The 17,861-nt window shown below is 35.0% G+C and overlaps 2 protein-coding genes across 10 annotated transcripts in view; one reads left to right on the top strand and one right to left on the bottom strand.

Annotated features, from left to right (window-relative positions):
* Dzip3 (DAZ interacting zinc finger protein 3) overlaps window positions 1-5,369 on the bottom strand; it is an 87,437-nt gene extending 82,068 nt beyond the window's left edge. For 2 of the 5 annotated variants that reach the window (XM_074073057.1, XM_074073060.1), the window contains exon 1: window positions 5,164-5,369. The gene's annotated coding sequence lies outside the window, so the exon portion shown is untranslated. The remainder of the gene's footprint in view (window positions 1-5,163) is intronic. The other 3 variants (XM_020151192.2, XM_074073061.1, XM_074073062.1) reach the window with 3 other exon arrangements.
* A 164-nt stretch (window positions 5,370-5,533) lies between these two features.
* Cip2a (cellular inhibitor of PP2A) overlaps window positions 5,534-17,861 on the top strand; it is a 39,749-nt gene continuing 27,421 nt past the window's right edge. The window contains exons 1-7 of one of the 5 annotated variants that reach the window (XM_074073064.1): window positions 5,534-5,748; window positions 8,981-9,128; window positions 10,567-10,623; window positions 10,912-11,024; window positions 12,157-12,251; window positions 12,738-12,834; window positions 14,544-14,666. In XM_074073064.1, coding sequence (XP_073929165.1) covers window positions 5,647-5,748; window positions 8,981-9,128; window positions 10,567-10,623; window positions 10,912-11,024; window positions 12,157-12,251; window positions 12,738-12,834; window positions 14,544-14,666 — 735 coding nt within the window. In that variant the 5' untranslated portion in view covers window positions 5,534-5,646. Of the gene's footprint in view, window positions 5,749-8,980; window positions 9,129-10,566; window positions 10,624-10,911; window positions 11,025-12,156; window positions 12,252-12,689; window positions 12,835-14,543; window positions 14,667-17,861 lie in introns of all 5 variants that reach the window. The other 4 variants (XM_074073063.1, XM_020151191.2, XM_074073065.1 and 1 more) reach the window with 4 other exon arrangements.

Raw genomic sequence — 17,861 nt, 5'->3', positions numbered from 1 at the left:
CTTGATACCTTCATGTATCTCCTGAAGTATTCATACTTCACTCTGGATACCAACATTCATAGAAAACAGCCTCATGTTTTAATTTTTTTAAAAGGTATTGATTTTGTAAATTTGATAGTATGTATTTTCTGAAAGATCAGAAAATTTGAAATGAGCTATGCAAAGGACATTGCTCTGTACATAGGAGGCAGATCTTCAAGAAATAGTTGTAATAATGATTATTGTACTCTAACGTTAAACAAATGTATGTCATTTTCATCTTTACTTATCTAAAAAACTAGATTCAGAAACAATGTGCAGTAACTATGTAAAAAAGGTGAGACAATATTTTGACTCAGATATGAAATCAGATGTGAAAATAAGAGAAAAAATTATCTGTATCATCCTCTTAACCAAGAGATGAATTCTATGAAATGTATATAAATAAAAACGTCATTATTTAAAGAGTGAGAAAGTGAACATTATGGTTTGACAAATCATTTAACTATATCTATATTTTAATACTTGTTAAGAAACAGGAAGAGTATGCCGGACACAGTGACTCATGCCTATAATCCCAGCTACTTGGGAATCAGAGATTGGGAGAGTTCAAGGCCAGCCCTAATGGAAAGTTTGGTGAGACTCCATCACAACCAATAAGCTGGTATAAACCTATGATCCCAGCTAAGCAGAAGACCTAACCAAGTGTTGTTTACTTCCTTTAAGCCTGTTTCCTGAACTGCAAATTGGGGAAAATACCTAGGAAAATATATAGACAGAAATGAAGCACTGTGCCAGGCCAGATGCTCACTGTAGCTACTATACTTTTCAAATTCTTTGGCATAAAACAAACACCTCTGGCTGGGCTCATGGCTGTAATCCTAGCTACTTGGGAAGCTGAGATCAGGAGGATAGTGGTTCTAGACCAGCCGGGCAAACAGCTCATGAGACCCCATTCCCAAAAAAATCAGGGCAAAGTGAACTGCAGGTGTGGCTCAAGCAATAGGGTGCCTGCTTTACAAACATGAAGCACTGAGTTCAAACCCCAATCCCACTAAAACAAACAAGCAAAAAACCCCACAAATATTCTTTATTTAAAACATATAATATAGAAATGTACTAAGCTTTCAATTTCCACAAAACTACAAAAAATCAGAATAAAGAAAAACATATGTACATGAATAAAGGCAAAAGTAAAATTAGTGGTTCTGAAATAAAAGAAAAACAAGAATTTATAAAATGCAAGTTAGTTCTTGAAAAGCTCAGTAAAGTAGATAAATGCCTCAAAAACCCAACTAAGTAAAGATAACAGAATTATAAATGAATTTTTTTTTACTTTAAAAGGCTTCACTGTAGTTGTATTTTATTAGAAATCTATCGTGGTTGTAGTACATTGTTAGCCTCTTAAAAATAAATTTAAATAAACCACTACAAATATTTGACTGCATTTACAACTGAGTTGGTTAGTTCTTAATGGTAGTAAAAATCAGCATCACTCCTAGGGATATTTTTAATGTCACATTCCTGGTTACCACCCCAAAGATTCTGATTTGGTAGCTCTGGAATCAGACCTAGGTATCTGTCCTTGAATGCCACATCTAGTGACCATGATCGCTGGATTGCACAGCCCTAGGAATCCTGCAGTGAACAGATTCCAGGAAACTGCACAGCTGTACAGATCCAAGAACTACTCAGAGTAGACTTGGCAGGAAATTTAAAAGTGCAAAGAAGAGATTAAGAGAATTTATGGAAGACTAAAAGCAACTTTATATCAATAAAATTTTAAAATAGTATGCTAAATAATCTTTTTCACAAATTAACTAAAGGTAGGAAAAAATAATCAGAACTATAGCCATATTAGAAATTCAAATATTTGCTAACTATTTACCACTAAATAAGCTATCAACTTTATCTATATTAGCTAGGTATACTCAGTCTATAAGAATCAAATAGTTCCTGTATCATCATTCCATACCATTTTTAAAAAGATGGAACACTTCCAATTCATTTTTCAAAAGTAATATGTAACACAAATGCCAAATAGCAGAATACAGAAAAAAAAATTGAAAGTTCTCACTTAAGAAAAGATGTAAATACCAGGTGTCAGTGGCTCACACCTGTAATCCTAGCTGCTCAGGATGCAACAATTAGGAGGAACACAGTTTGAAGCCAGCCCGGGCAAATAGTTCTCCAGACCCAATCTCAAAAAAACTCTTCACAGAAATAGGGCTGGTGGAGTGGTTCAAGGTGAAGGCCCTGAGTTCAAGTCCCAATACCACAAAAAAAAAGGGAAAAGATATAAAAACCTAAAGAAAATAAAAGCAAATCAAAATCCATAGCAAAGAAAATATAGTTTATTACTATTGCCTGTGTGACCTTAACAAATTACTTTGTCTTTTTCTGTCTTAAGGTTTTTAATATGCAAAATGGTGACCATAATAGTACCTATAGTGTGGGGTTGTTATGAAGATTAATCAGATAGGTGGAAAGTCATTAAAACAGTACCTGGTACATGTCAAATGCTCAGTAAGTGTGAGCTATTATTATCAAAGCAATAAAAAAAGCAAGATAATTCACCATTAATTAAGGTGAATTAATTAAGGTGAAAAATTGTTAATTTTTAGCAGTCATTTAGGAACAGACAGCAATCTTCTAAACATGATAAAGACTATGACTGTCACAAACCAACAGCACAAATTATAACACGTATTAAAATACTGGTCATTCTTATTAAATTATTAAAGATGTTTGATATTACCATGATTTCCCATAAGAGATTATACTAATACAATAAACTGAGACAATAAATATTGGAAGAGAGGAAATTATTGTTTACAGATAATATACAGGTAGAAAGTCTAAGACAATAAACCAAACTTTATCAGAAATAATAAAGAGATTCTGGTAAGTAGCCTGACTTAAAGATGTACCAAAAACCAGTATTTTTGCTTTAGAGTAACAATAACAATTTCAAGAGCAAAAGAGAACCTTTTCACAGAAACAAAAAATTATATAATACCTACCAATAAATGTAATGAGAATGGTACAAAACTATATAAAATTTCAATGAACATCAACTATACCTTAAATACCATCAACTACCTCAGCAGTAGCTCTATCTTCTCAATCATATAACCTAGAAACTTGGCATCCCTTCAAACTCATCCCTCTCCTTACTCTTCACATTCACGGTCACCAAGTTTTGTCCATTTGACCTCATAAATACCTATTTCTCAAGTTTTTTATCCCTTCTCACTCCACTTTTAATTATCCTATTTATTCTTCTCAAACACTACAGCAAACTAGTCTCCCTACTTCTAGATTAGCCCATCCACCTGCCAGAGTAGTTAAACTACAAAGTGAGTAATAGACAACCCAGTTTAAAAACAAAGAATGCCACTGAATTCAGGGTGGAGTCCAAGCTCAAGGGTAACAAGGTCTTCAGGCACCCGGACTTAGCTTCATCTTCTTCAACTCCTCTTCCACCTTTTGAGGAACTAAAAGTATGACTTTGTGTTTCTCAAACAAGGATATGTAAGCATCACTACCTGAGTTTCTCACAACCTCAAACATTGTACATTTTATTAAGCCTATATCAATTTTTGGTGAAGATTTTCCAAGACTTTATTTGATATTAAAATGAATACAGGAGAATCCAAAATTTGGCTAAGTTAAAACACCAAGATTGCAAAGAATCTTGGCACTTACAATAAGCAGTTGTGAGCTCAAATGGGGATGGTGATGCTGTGCTTGTCATTACAGGTGAAAAGTCTTAAGACTTCCATTCTCATTTTAACTAACAGAGAAATTATTCAGGGTAGGTGATTCTTTACATTGATTATCTGATAACTGTCTTCGAGACTTTTATATGACTCTCTGTATCTGTACTCCTCTCTCATCCTTGCTCCCTATTTTAGTCATGTGGCCTCCTGGGTGTTCAGGGCCTTTGTCCTTGCTATTCCTCCTAACTAGAAATCTTTTTCCCTAGGGAGTATGGTTGTCTTTCTCAACTTCTGAAGGTATTTTCTTAAATGTTGCTTTCTCAGTGAGACCTATCCCTGGATCATAAAAATTACTCTAGAATAACTCTGTACTATCTTTTTCTCCATAGCATTTTCCTTACTTATTGTATTTACAGTTTTCCTATCAGAATGTAAGTTCTATGCCAGTAGAGATTTTTATTTTATTGTCTTACTTTGAAGTTGTAATACCCTGAACAGTCCCTAGCACATACAAGAATATCAATGAAGAATTTATTGAATGAACAACCCTGCAAAACGGATCCTACTTTGATTTTATTTTATGGAAAGACTGAGAATTTGCCAAGGGTCACAAAATCAATGGTGGAGCTAGGATATGCAAGCAGCCTGACTATACTATCACTGATGAAGCATCTCATTTATGTGAATTTTAAAAAGTACTATTTAGAACTGTCTTAATTTCCTTTACAAGACAGTTCCTTAAGGAAGAGGATTCTTCCTCATTCTTCCTTGGTTGGCATAACCTAGCACTTTACACATACATTCAATAACTGCTTACTATGGAAATGAATAAATGCATGAATAAACACATCAACTACACCCAATTTTTACATGAATACCTCAACTGGCCAAATCATTCTGAGCTTTGAGATTTAATTTTATATTGACTTTTAATATAAAAATAAATCGTGCTTTAAAGTAGTGATGCAAAAAAAAGTCCCCTGAATTAACAAAACATGATTTCTGATGAACTATTTAATGAAATGGACATATATCCTATTTACAAGTTTCTATCACTGGCTTTTAAACCTTTATTCCTCATGCAAAAAGCTCCTGAACATTTACTGGCTCCCTTCATTATATGCACATGCAATAAGCTATCTCTGATCAAAAAAGCGCAAACAGTGCCGTTTTCGTAGCCATCGAAATCTATACGCAATCAATCATGCCGGACCAAGAGCCACCATCCTTCTCAAAGCTGACGCTGACGACGCCGTCAGAGCCTGCCCGAGACCCCAGGCCAACCTTCCAGCAAGTCTGACAAGCGGTACTTTTAGGGCATCACTGACTCCCCGCAGAACCCCAATGACCACTAGAGAAATTATCCTTCTTAGCACAGGGGCGGATGTAGGAGATTTAAAGAAGCCCCGCCCCGGCCGCCTCAAAATCTAGGACCCCAAAGATTTTCCTCAGAGATCCTCACCGTGTCTAGACTAGGGGGAAGCGACCATTTCTCTGGTAGAGGTTGATGCACAAACGAAAACCAGGCCCTCCAGCGTGAAGGCCGAGGAAGCACACGAAAACAAAGCCCACGGAGGAAGAAAGACCCTCCCTAGCGCCTAACTGCCCCTCCACCGATTGAGCTGTAATCGCGTTCTCGCGAGATTTCTCGTCCTCACGGAACTCAAGCGGAAACCTCGCGGCCTCTCAGATAAGGGGGCTAGGAGGGGCGTCTCCAGCCCCTGCTCGGACCCCACAGACCTCCACCCACAGCCCACCCTGCCGGTCACAAAGAGCAGTCCTACTGAATGCCTAAAACTTCCGGTGCCGGACCGGAACCGGAAGCCGGGGCTGGGGCGGGTGTGTGTGGGGGTGGCACCTAAAAATCAAAAAAAGCGCGGTGAACGCTGGAGGCCTGAGCTTGCTGGGTGTTCGTGGTCTTCAGACCTGGCTGCGGCCTGTTAGGATGGACTCCACCGCCTGCTTGAAGTCCTTGCTCCTGACTATCAGTCAATACAAAGCCCTTAAGTCAGAGGCAAACGCCACTCAGCTTTTGCGGCATTTGGAGGTAAAATGGGTTCTCCCCTCCACCTCTCAGTTGAGGGTGTGGCCTGGCAGTGGCCGCCCAACCTCGGAAGGAGAGGACAGCCTTTGACTACTTAGCTGTCTTTCTGTGCTGGTGAAGCGACTGCGTGTCGGCGTTTTGGGGAGACAAGCGCCTAGCGAATACTAGGAAGAGGGCGGGCGGCAAAAGCTGGGAAATGGCAGTGTGTGGGATGAGTAGAGAAGGCAATTCAGAGCCAGATTCCTGTTCTCCCTTCCCCTGCCTTTCCTTTGGTTTTGTCTTGAAACCAAGTCCTCCCCATATACAACGATTGCTGGGGACGGAGGTGGCGAGAAGTCCTGCTGAAACCTTGGTTCTGCCCTGAGACTGTAATCTCAGCCTGTTGTTTACTGCTGAGTCAGTGCTGAACTCGAGCACGAAGATGGTATTTCAACCCTCTTTGCATTAAGGAGCAACCACCCTTGCTCGTAATCGTAATCTTTTTTCTTTGCCAAAATAGTTTCCTAGGTTTTAATCCTTAAAGGTCGAATTGCTTTCGGTTTTTTTCTATTAATTTCCAGTGTTTTTCTATTTGCTATGTTAACACCATATATATGACAGAAGCTAATATGTCAAAGATTAGCAAAATATTTGTGCCACGGAGGTGATGACTTGTGCAGCGGCATCAGCTTTTAGAGAAACTGGAGTGTAATACATCTTTGTTTTCTTAAGCTATTTTGTTGTTTCTCTTCTTGTTCATTTGTTTCCTTTTTTAAAAATTCATTACCGCCAAAGTCCTTCAAACCTAATAATTAAGGTGTTAGCTGTTAAATGTTTTAAGACTTTGCATCTCAATTAAGATAGATAATTGCCTACTCCAGAAGACAAAAAATAAGCGGGGCCTTCAGTTTTATTTAAGAATTAGGAATTAAACTTTTTGGTAATAGTAATTTGAAACATTACCTCTTTGAGAATAAACAGGTTTGTTATGAATCTGACTGCAATACTACTGTGAATTGAAGAGACTTCAAAGAAATTTGGGGCTTAGAGTCTGACTCCTAGAATACTGTATTCCCAAATTTTCAAACAAAACTTCTCTACCATTGATGCAAAGGTATGAAGAACACCGTCTTGAGGTTACTTCTTTTAAGGACATTGTTTTTGTAATTTAGAGTGTGTATATATATATACATACATATATATACACATATATATACATATATATGTAAATGTATATATATACATAAAATGCATTAATCTTAAGCAAAGAGCTTGATAGTTTTTTTCAACATGTGTACACTCAGCTAGTTACTACCTACCTGTATTATGATACAGAATATTTGCAGCACCCCATGAGGATTTTTCTTGTCCCTACACATAAGATTAAAATAAGTGAACTTAAACAGTATGTCTTACTCTTTTGTCTGGCTTCTTTCACTTAATATAATTGTGAAATTCTTTCAGGTTACATATGTACGGGTACTTCTCATTGCTATGTAGAATTCCTTCATACAAATGTACCACAGTTTATATACATTCATCTATTAATAAGCATTTGGATTTTGTCCAGTTCTGAATAGATTTATGAATAAAACTGTTACAGACATTTCATGCACAGATGAAATGGATACGTTTGGAAATATATCCACTCATTTTTCTTATGTAACTAAGAGTGGAATCATTAGGTCATAAGTAGATTTTTACTCAGTTTTAGTTGAAACTAAACAATTTTAGAACGATTGTGGCATTTTTATTCTCCCACTACCAATGTATCAAATTTGCTACCACTCATTAAGGCGAATCCTTGGCGTTTTCATAGTTCTCAATTGTTACCATTTTGATGACAGTATTTGTATTTTGATGGTGGATGACTTTGTACAGGCCTCATCAGAACAACTTATAAGGGTCAGAAGTGGGTGTCATGTGAAGAAATTTTCATTCTTTTGAACTTCTGCCATACTTTGTTTATAGTCTCATATAGAACCTGAGCTTTGAATTTTTTATGATTGGCAAAGCTGAACTAAACTTTCTGGATGATGGTGTTTCACAGTGCTAACCTAGTATTAAAAGCATAGATGTAGGAACCAAGTTGCCTGGGTATGAATCCCACTTGTGCTCCTGTATCAGTGTGCACCTCAATTTACTTACCTACAAAACAGAATAGTGATGCCCTTCCTACGGTATGAAGATGAAAAGAGTTAACATGTAAAATACCTCTATCAAGGCCAGAGTAAGTGATATATAAGTATTAGTTATTATTAAGATAAGTTATATTTGCATTAAATCATATAGTGTATATGAGTAAAGGGAAGTTTTATATTGTATTAAATAGTTACTATATGTCAAGACTATATGTATTACTGAAAAACAGGTCCAGCCCTGAGGGGAATCATGTTTGAAACAGAAAACACCTTAATCTTCTGGGGCTACATTTATCAATAGGTGAAAGAACAATGCTCAGAAGGTTTATTACCCCAAATTTCTGTTAAAAGGTGTGTAATTCCATCTTTGGATTTAGTTTTTTTTCAGTCTTACAGACTTTTACTTTAGTGATGTTATTAAAACACATACTTCTTGGGAACAGATAATGTGAAATTACCAACAAAAAAGAAAAATTGTTATGAGTGGGAGGGTAGAAAAGGCATATTACTAAAATGCAAAGCATTTTGAAAATTAATGTCTATTTGCCAGTTGCTTTTGGCCTTCCTTTTTTTGGAGTAAGGGGTATTGGGGCTTGAATTCAGGGCCTTACACTTAATACTTGAGTCATGCTTCCAGCCCTTCTTCCTTTAGTTTATTTTTCAGATAGGGTCTTACATTCCATTCTTCTCAAAGTCAATAGAATGAGTATACTAGAATATATTTATACAATAGAGCTATGGGTTCTAGAACAGATTATGAGACTGTGTCCTCATAGAGTGTTTAATATAGTATGGAAGATAAATATTGTTAGTCAAAGGATTGCTAATTCATGAAATAGAAGTATAGTATAGGCTAGTGTAATGGGTAAAACTAATTTAGATGGTATAAGTGGCTAGGGAAAGCTTCCTAGAGGAAATGAATTTAAACAGATCTAAATAATAATTAGCTAGAAAGGAAGAGATTAGATAGTCTAGGCAGAGATAACAGAATGTGTGACTTTTCCAAATTGGAAAAGTGCAATGACACTTTGGACAAACTGAGTTTTTTATTTGATATGGAAAAAAAGAGAAATTTCCAACTCTTTAACAAGTACATTTTGATTATGATTTTATAGGTAATTTCTGGACAGAAGCTCACACGACTCTTTACATCAAACCAGATATTGCCAAGTGAATGCTTGAGTTGCCTTGTAGAACTACTTGAAGACCCAAACATTAGTGCTTCGCTGATTTTAAGTATTATCAATTTGCTATCTCAACTAGGTAATACATTTAGTCTTTCTTTTTCAGTTTTCAAAAGATTATGAATTTAATGTTTTGAAAGTACAGATTTAGCTATAGAATTTCTTGAAGAATGATTCCTATTCAAAAGATCTCTTCATGCAAAACCTTTTCAAATTTACTATTCATTATGAATCTCTTAAAAAGAGGATAATATTATATATGTCATTTCTTTGAATTACTAGACCAGGGAATCTGGTACATGTCAAAGATTCCATGTTCTACAGAAATGAACGCACTTTTGGAAATGCCATGTTACTTTTGAATTTAAAATAAATTTACATATCTAGAATGCCAGTGTTAAATGAACCATTCAGAAAATCATAGGTACTAATCAAGGAATTATCTTTCTGTGACAAACTACATTGAACTTATAGTTAATGATAATGGTACCATTGTTGCTTTTTCTGTTTTTCCTATTTTTAGTTTTTAAATTTTTAATAGTTACTGCTTTTTCCCTTTGCTTTGTGTGTGAAAAGAGGGGTCAGAAGTTTTTGCGTGTGGTTATAAAATAAAAATACGTTTAGTATTAAAAGATTCCTGTAATCCAGAAGTATTAATGCAGAGCGGCATTGTTCAATAGAACAAGAGAACTTACTTTGATGAAAATATTCTACACCTGGGTTGTCCGATAGGTTAAGCCACTGGCCACATCAGGCTGTTGAGTATTTGAAGTGTAAGTAGTAGACTGAACTGAACTAAATCTTTAATTTTAATTAAACTAGATTTAAATAACCACACACAAGACCAGTAGATACCAAGTTAGCACAAATACAGAGAGTAAAATGGTGTGAATTTTCATATATTACCACTAATCTTCTTCAGTATTTCTACCTTTGGAGATAAAAATCTTTATATAATGAGTTTATATATATCTTTACAGATCTTTTTCTATGACACAACAGCTAATTTTAGATCTTTAGTTGATTGTTTCTAACACAAATTCAGAGTGTTGCAGAGCACTATGTATTTCTCCCCATATCAGTATCTTTTTTACTAGCTGCCTAGTTCCATAATTACAGGGTATATATGATCTATTAACATTTCTCCTATCTATGAACATTGATAGTTTTCAGGTTTTTGCTATTAGAGTAGTTCAGTGAACATTTTTTATATAATTTTGCTCAAATTATTAGTGTTTTATTAGATAAGTTCCTAGTAAAATTTCTAGGTTTTTTTAAATTTGATAGCCATTACAGGTACTAAATTGCTTCTGAAAAAGGCTGTGTTGCTTCCAACACCTGTCAACAATTTGTATGGGAAAACCTCAACATTTAAATGTATTAGAAATATTTTAAGGGCTAATCTTATTTTAAGTTATATATACTTTTTAGGCAATACAATTTATGTTGTAAAGGTTTTTAAGCTTATAAGAAAAAGTTGAAGTAATAATCTTGGTGGTTTTGTTTTTTTGAGACAGGGTCTTACTATGTAACCCAGCCTGAGCTCAAACTTAGGATTCTCCTGCCTCAGCCTTGTGAGTACAGGAATTACAAGTGTGCACCACTCTGCTTAGATGTGATAACTTTTTAATCTCAATGTTTCTACAAATACATAAAGCAAGTTTATTTCTCTGATATTCATTTATCCTATATAAAAAATTCATTTGAACATTTGATTTGAATTGGAGGGCATTAATAAATAAAATAGCCACATCATACTTTGTTTTCTTAAATAACATGCATGTGAAATAAAATTTTCTTTTTGTCTGTGAAAACCATATATTAAAATAATGTATTTTGTGCCCTTTTATTTTAACTTAAAGCTGTAGACAACGAAACCAGAGACTGTCTTCAGAATACATACAATCTGAATAGTGTGCTAGCAGGAGTGATCTGTCGGAGCAGCACTTGCAACAGTGATGCAGTGTTTTTGCAGGTATCCAGACCCTCATGGTACACTATCACTTAGCACCCATTCCTGAATATCTTTTATAAACTGATAACTTAGTGTGTATGATGACATAACATCAATTCTTATCATTAAGTGCTGGTTGGACACATATGTAGTACTATTTTAAAAGTTTGTTGAGAACAGAATCTTACCAATATTTAGCACCATTATTTAAGAAAAACAGATGTACATTATTGTACCTACTTTAACTTAAACACAGGTGTATTTTGAAATACAAGTTTTAATATTAAAATTGTAGTTTGACTTAACACATAGTCTCAACCTATTGAAACATTCTACAAAATTTAAAGCTATGGGGATATAGTCTTATTTAGCATAAATTGAAAGCTCTGAAAACCATTGTGTTTCATTCAATCTAAAATGTAATAATTTGTAAAAAAACAAAAATTAAACTAGCATGCAATTTTAGAGTGAAAAATATCTTCAAATTAATTCATCCTACTTTGAAGTTTAACATTGTTTTAAGAGGACAAGGTAGATGCTATGTCAGTCAGCTTTGTGTTACTACAACTAAGTACCTGAGATAGTTCACTTTATAAAGAGATAAGGTTTAGCTCAAGGTTTGGAGGTTCATGAACTTGACAAATGCCCTTCTGAAGGTAGACACATGATTGCAGATTGCAAGAGTGGGAGTATTTCACATCTCCAACCATAAACTTGAGATGAGAGGACCAAACTTGCTTCTTTTATACCCTTCTTCTTGACAACTACCTAAAGGGTATATGAGAAATACTTGATGCCCCCACTTAGCCTAAGGACCTCCCACCAGGCCTAAAGGTTCTACCACCTTCTAGTTGCCCCATCTGGAGATCAATCCTTTAATCACAGTGGGCCGTTGGGGAACACAATTAAGCCACACCAAACCATAGCAGTGACAGTGCTCTGTTTGATATGAAATGTGTGGAAATGTGTGAATTGAGACCCAAACCTTAAGATTCTTAGTAGTCTTATTATTTTATGTTTTAAAATATACCAACTTAAGAAATAGCAAATTCTTGCTCTAATCTTTGCCTTCATGCACAAAGTATTTGTAATAGTCATTCTTATGAACAAGCAGTATATTTTTGTATGTTTATATTTATTTTCTCATTCTCAGTGCATTCAACTCCTACAGAGGTTAACATATAATGTCAAAATTCTCCATTCTGGTGCTAATATGGATGATTTAATTACATTCCTGATAGATCATATGTGAGTATATAACCAAACTTGTAGTTGGTTTAATTTTAAGCTGAAACCATGTGGTAGAACAATTCTTCTTAGGTAAACTGAATAAGATTTTGAACTAAGATTCTTGTTGTCCGTCATCAGTAATTTGAAGGATCAAATGTTGGAAGGCAGCTTTGATTTTCTTCACTAAAATTGATGAAACATTTATTTTGGCAACAAAAGTTAAGTGGATGTTTATGTTTAATCTTGCTAGGAGAATGCAATGATGAACTGGCACATTGTCACTCTGATAACCATTTCTATAGTTATCTGATACAGTTGAATAAAATAATTTGATTTCAAAACATGAAATAAATGATCAATATTATTCAGAGATAACTCTTTACATTTTAGTTAGATTTCTTTTGTACTAAATGGAATTTAGATGTATAAATTACTGTGTCATTTTGACTATTTTAGAATGAACTTCACGTCTTTTATGCTTTATTTTTTTAAACAAAACAACAGTCAATCTTCTGAAGATGAGTTAACAATGCCTTGTCTAGGATTATTGGCAAATCTTTGTCGGCACAATCTTTCTGTTCAAACACACATAAAGTCTTTGGTAAGAAGTTTATTTTTAAAAATTTTTTTATTTTATGGTGGGTTCTGTGCTTATTTTTTTCTTTAAAAATCATATCACTTAGACCCTTCTACCTGGCCCATCAAGCTTAATGTACAATGAGACTGACATATTTATAGTATTCTAGCTTTCATGTATATGATGTTGAAGACTATAATGGTTAATATAAATATTGGTTTCTAAAACTTATCTCTCCATAGCATCCCCAATATTTGTCACAATGAGTCAGGCAAGAATTACTAAGATATTCTTTGCTAATACAAGACAGAAATATCATTGGCAGACCCATTTATCTCAGCCTTCTGTGTTTTTCCACAATTGACAATGTAATTCTTCCAGAAAGATCTATAAGTAAATGCTGAGCTTCACCTACCAGAACTTATAAGTAAAGGCACTCAAATAAGGTTAGCTGAGTCACCTTTAGAAGTGTATTAAATCAGAAGAATTCACTGATACTTTAAGCTGCTTTGGGAACAATTCCCCAGCTATGCAGTATGCAGAATTGCCTATTGGATTTTAAATTAAATACTGTTTCATTTGTTGAAATGTTCGATCTTTCTGGCTTAGTCTTACTTTTCAGGTGGAGCTTATTTTGAGTTAAAGTATTTGAAAAAGGTTTATAGACAGGAAGAAAGCTATGTGTGTGTATATGGGGGTGTGTGCTCATATATTCTTAATTTTTGATTTCAAAAATTTAGAATATTTAAATACTTAGAAAATATTTAAATATAATAGAGGATAAACATTTCCTCATAATTTCCTATGTAAAAACTATTGCTCATTAATAAGATTATATGTGTATATCCTACTGTCAGCAATAGATGAAAGTACCCATTTCACCCACCTCTTGAATGGTATTTAAGTCTAAATAGTACTAAGCAATTATGAAAGTTAACTCCTCCTTCAAAATGTGTAACACAAGACAAATTTTCTAATTGCTGACTGTATTCACAACTAGAGTTCCTTAGTAAAGTTCTTTTATTAACTTAAATGCTCAACTTTTTCTTCCCCGCTGATAGTACTAGAGATTGCGTTCACATTCTCCTATTTGCTAAGCTCTTCCATTTGAGCTAGGCCCTCTTTTTTCTTCCATTTTCGTTTATTTTTTGAATTTGGTGTCATGGTTTTACTCAGGGCCAGCATCTGACCACAGTCATCCTACCTATGCTTCCCAGTATCTGAAATCACAGGCATATATCACCATTTTGATGGAGATGGGGTCTTGCCAACTTTCTCTAGGGCTATCTTCAAACTGCAGTTGTCTAGATCTCTGCCTCCCAAGTAGCTAGAATTGCAGGTGTGTACCACCACACCCAGCTTAAAATGCTAAACTTTTGCCTGCATTGTATAAGGTAGCACTTTTTCTCCTCTCTCCATGTTTATGTACCTTTTGAATTAGTAGAATTGGTACCCTGAATACCATCTGTGAACTACTTACTGGAAAGTGAGAATCTTTACCCGTTTGGGGACCTTTACCAACATTTACTTTTTTCTCTATATTCTTTGTTTCTAACAAGCAGTGTTTGAACTGTGTATATCCTATTCTAAGTTTCTCCTTTAGAGCATTCTTTTAAAGTTGACAGTCATTTGTTAAAAAGAGTTGATGTTTAATAAGTTTGCCTACTTTGTACAATATATACTTTTTAAACTAAAAATTCTAACTTACTGTAAAAAATTTTTTTCTTCCTCAGACTAATGTGAAATCCTTTTATCGAACTCTCATAGCATTCCTAGCCCACAGTAGTTTAACTGTGGTTGTGTTTGCACTTTCAATATTATCCAGTTTAACACTAAATGAAGAGGTGGGAGAAAAGGTAAGTGGTTTTCTTTTTTTTTTTTAAATTCTGTTACCTATGAGGTTAATTTTGAAGTTTATAGTATGTGGCATTTTAAAAATCATGAGTTTCTTTTTTTAAAATTTTAAAACCCAGCAGCCCTCATACCCCTTCCCCTACCTTCCCCTTCTTCTTGTCCCCCCTCCCGTTTTTAGTGCTGTCTTTACCAATTCCAAAAATCAATAGCTAGCCTAATAACCATTACCTGCCCCAATTCCCACTGCTTAGAGATATCATCAAGGGGTTTTCTATATAATATATACTCAACTGGTCTGGCATTAAACCTGTGAAATTGTTATTGCTAAATTATACTTCCAGGCCAGAGACAGAGTACATCAACCTAGCTACCAACCAAATCAGTCACAATACAAAAATTAAATCAGGGAAAGAAATGAGGCATTCAGAACCATGAACCAGCCTATCAAAAACATAGTTGCACAGCACCAAGTGCAGTGATGAAAAGAAGAAGGAATTGAAACCACTCTTCTCAAAAAAATAATTCAATACAGGATTCAGTGGGAAATGAAGAAAATGGATACTCAGTTCCTGACCTTAACAAAACAATGATAAATGTCACTAACGAGCCCAGTGACACCCACATTAAAACCCTCAAAGAAGAAATTTTGGAAGGTATCAACGAGAAATTCTTGGAGAAGATACAAGACATGGTTTAGCACCATGTACAAGATGTACTCAAAAAATTTCAAGACATGAAAAATAAAGAACATGAGAAGACACCAAAACACATAATGGAACTCAGAGAGGATTTCAACAAACACCAAAGTGAAACAACACTAAAAATGGAGATATATGAATTAGAGGTGACAATATAAAAGAGGAGTTGAACAAAGATACGGAAAACCTCAGAAAAAAGACTCAAACAGAAATCCTACAAATAAAAGTCCCTTTAGTCAAACAAAAAACATAGTGGAAGACCACTCCAGCCTACTGGAACAAGTGGAAGACAGAATCTCAGAGCTCTGAGATAAGATAGAAATTCAAGAAAAAACAAGAAATCTTAGGCAAACAACTCAAGACCTGAGAAAGGAATATATAAGAACTCACCGACTCCATCAAAAGACCAAATCTGAGAATCATGGGCATTGAAGAAGGAGAAGAGATGCAAGCCAAAATATGTACTATATTCAACAAAATAGTAACAGAAAATTTCCCAAATCTAGAGGGAGTTTTCCCCATTCAGGTTCAGGAAGCCTCCAGGACACCAAACAAACTTGATCAAAATAGAACCTCCCCAAGGCATATATCATTAAAACAACAAGCACAGAGAACAGCGAATACTGAAGGCTGTAAGAGAGAAAAAACAACATATAAAGGTAAATCCATCAAAATCACAGCAGATTTCTCAACAGAAACCTTAAAAGCAAGAAGGGCAGGGAGTGAGGTATTTCGGCCACTGAATGAAAATAACTTCAGCCCTAGGATGATCGACCCAGCAAGACTATCATTCACAATTAATGGAGCAATAAAAATCTTCCATGATGAACAGAAACTATAGCCACCACTACAGAAGATTTTACAAGGAATCTATACACAGAAGATGAAAGCAAACAAAACCACAACAGGACAGGAAGTATCAAACCACAGGAGAAGAAAATATAAATAATCAGAGAATAGCACTGATTTGACTGCACACAACAAAAACAACTAAATGGCAAGAATCACCATACACCTATAAATATTACCACTAAATGTCAACAGACTCAATGTCCCCCTCAAAAGACACCATTTGGCAAACTGGATTAAAAAGGAAGAGCCAACAATCTGTTTACAAGAGACCCATGTTATTGAAAGAAATAAACACTGGTTTAGGGTGAGAGGCTGGAATAAGATATACCAAGCCCATTGCCCCCCAAAACAGACAAGAGTAGCAATACTTGAACCAGACAAAGTAGACATCAAACCTACTTTAGTCAAACAACACCAAAAGGACACTGCATATTAATAAAAGGGGCAATACATCAAAAGGAAATAAGTTATCAACCTACATGCACCCAATGTCAGTGTATCCAGTTTCATCAAACATATACTAAAGTACTTAAAATCACATATAGACTCCAACATAGTGCTAGTGGGAGACTTCAATACTCCTCTATCACCAATAGATACGTCATCCAAACAAAAAAATCAACAAATCCTAGAATGAAATAACACCATAAATCAAATGGACCTCATGTCTGTAGAATATTTTATCCAACAACAGCACAATATACATTCTCAGCAGCCCATGGAACTTTCTCCAAAATAGATCATAGGAAAACAAAAGTTTCCTGGAAGCTAATGAAAATGAAAACACCAGCTACTAGAATCTGATTCACAGCAAAGGCAGTCGTAAGGAAAGTTTATAGCCATGAGTGCATATATTAAAAGGACAGAAGGATCTCAAACAACTTAATGCTACAACTCAAACTCTAGAAAAACAAGAACAAGTAAAACCCAAAACAAGCAGAAGGAGAGAAATGATAAAAATAAGGACCAAAATTAATGAAATAGAAACCCAAAAAACAATACAAAGAATCAACAAAACAAAAAGCTGGTTCTTTGAAAAAATAACATTGACAGATCCCTAGCAAATCTGGCTAAAATGAAGAAAATAGACCCGAACTAGTAAAATAAGAAGCAAAAAAGAGAACAACAGACACTAAGGAAATCCAGGGAATCATCAGAGACTACTTTGAGAACCTATATTCCAATAAATTTGAAAATCTTGAGAAATTGGACAAAATTCTATATACTTACGACCATCCAAAACTGAACCAGGAGGATATTAACCACTTAAATAGATCCATAACACATAATAAAATTGAAGCAGCAATAAAGAGTCCCTCAAAGAAGAAAAGTCAGGACCTGATGGATTCTCAGCTGAATTTAACCAAACCTTCAAAGAAGAGCTAATACCAACACTCCTTAACATTTTGCACAAAATAGAAATGCAAGGAGCACTGCCTGACTCATTTTGTGAAGCCAGCATTAAACTCATCCCAAAATCAGGCAAGAGCACATCCAAAAAGGAGCACTACAGACCAGTCTCCTTAATGAACATCACTGTAAAACTCCTCAATAAAATAATGGCAAACCAAATCCTGCAACATAACAAAAAGATCATTCACCACAACCAAGTCGGCTTCATCCTAGGGATGCAGGGATGGTTCAACA

Source organism: Castor canadensis, chromosome 5 (genome assembly GCF_047511655.1).
Source record: "Castor canadensis chromosome 5, mCasCan1.hap1v2, whole genome shotgun sequence".
Classification (NCBI taxonomy): domain Eukaryota; kingdom Metazoa; phylum Chordata; class Mammalia; order Rodentia; family Castoridae; genus Castor; species Castor canadensis.
Note: the sequence above shows the minus strand (reverse complement) of the source record. Positions and strands in the feature narration are given on the sequence as shown.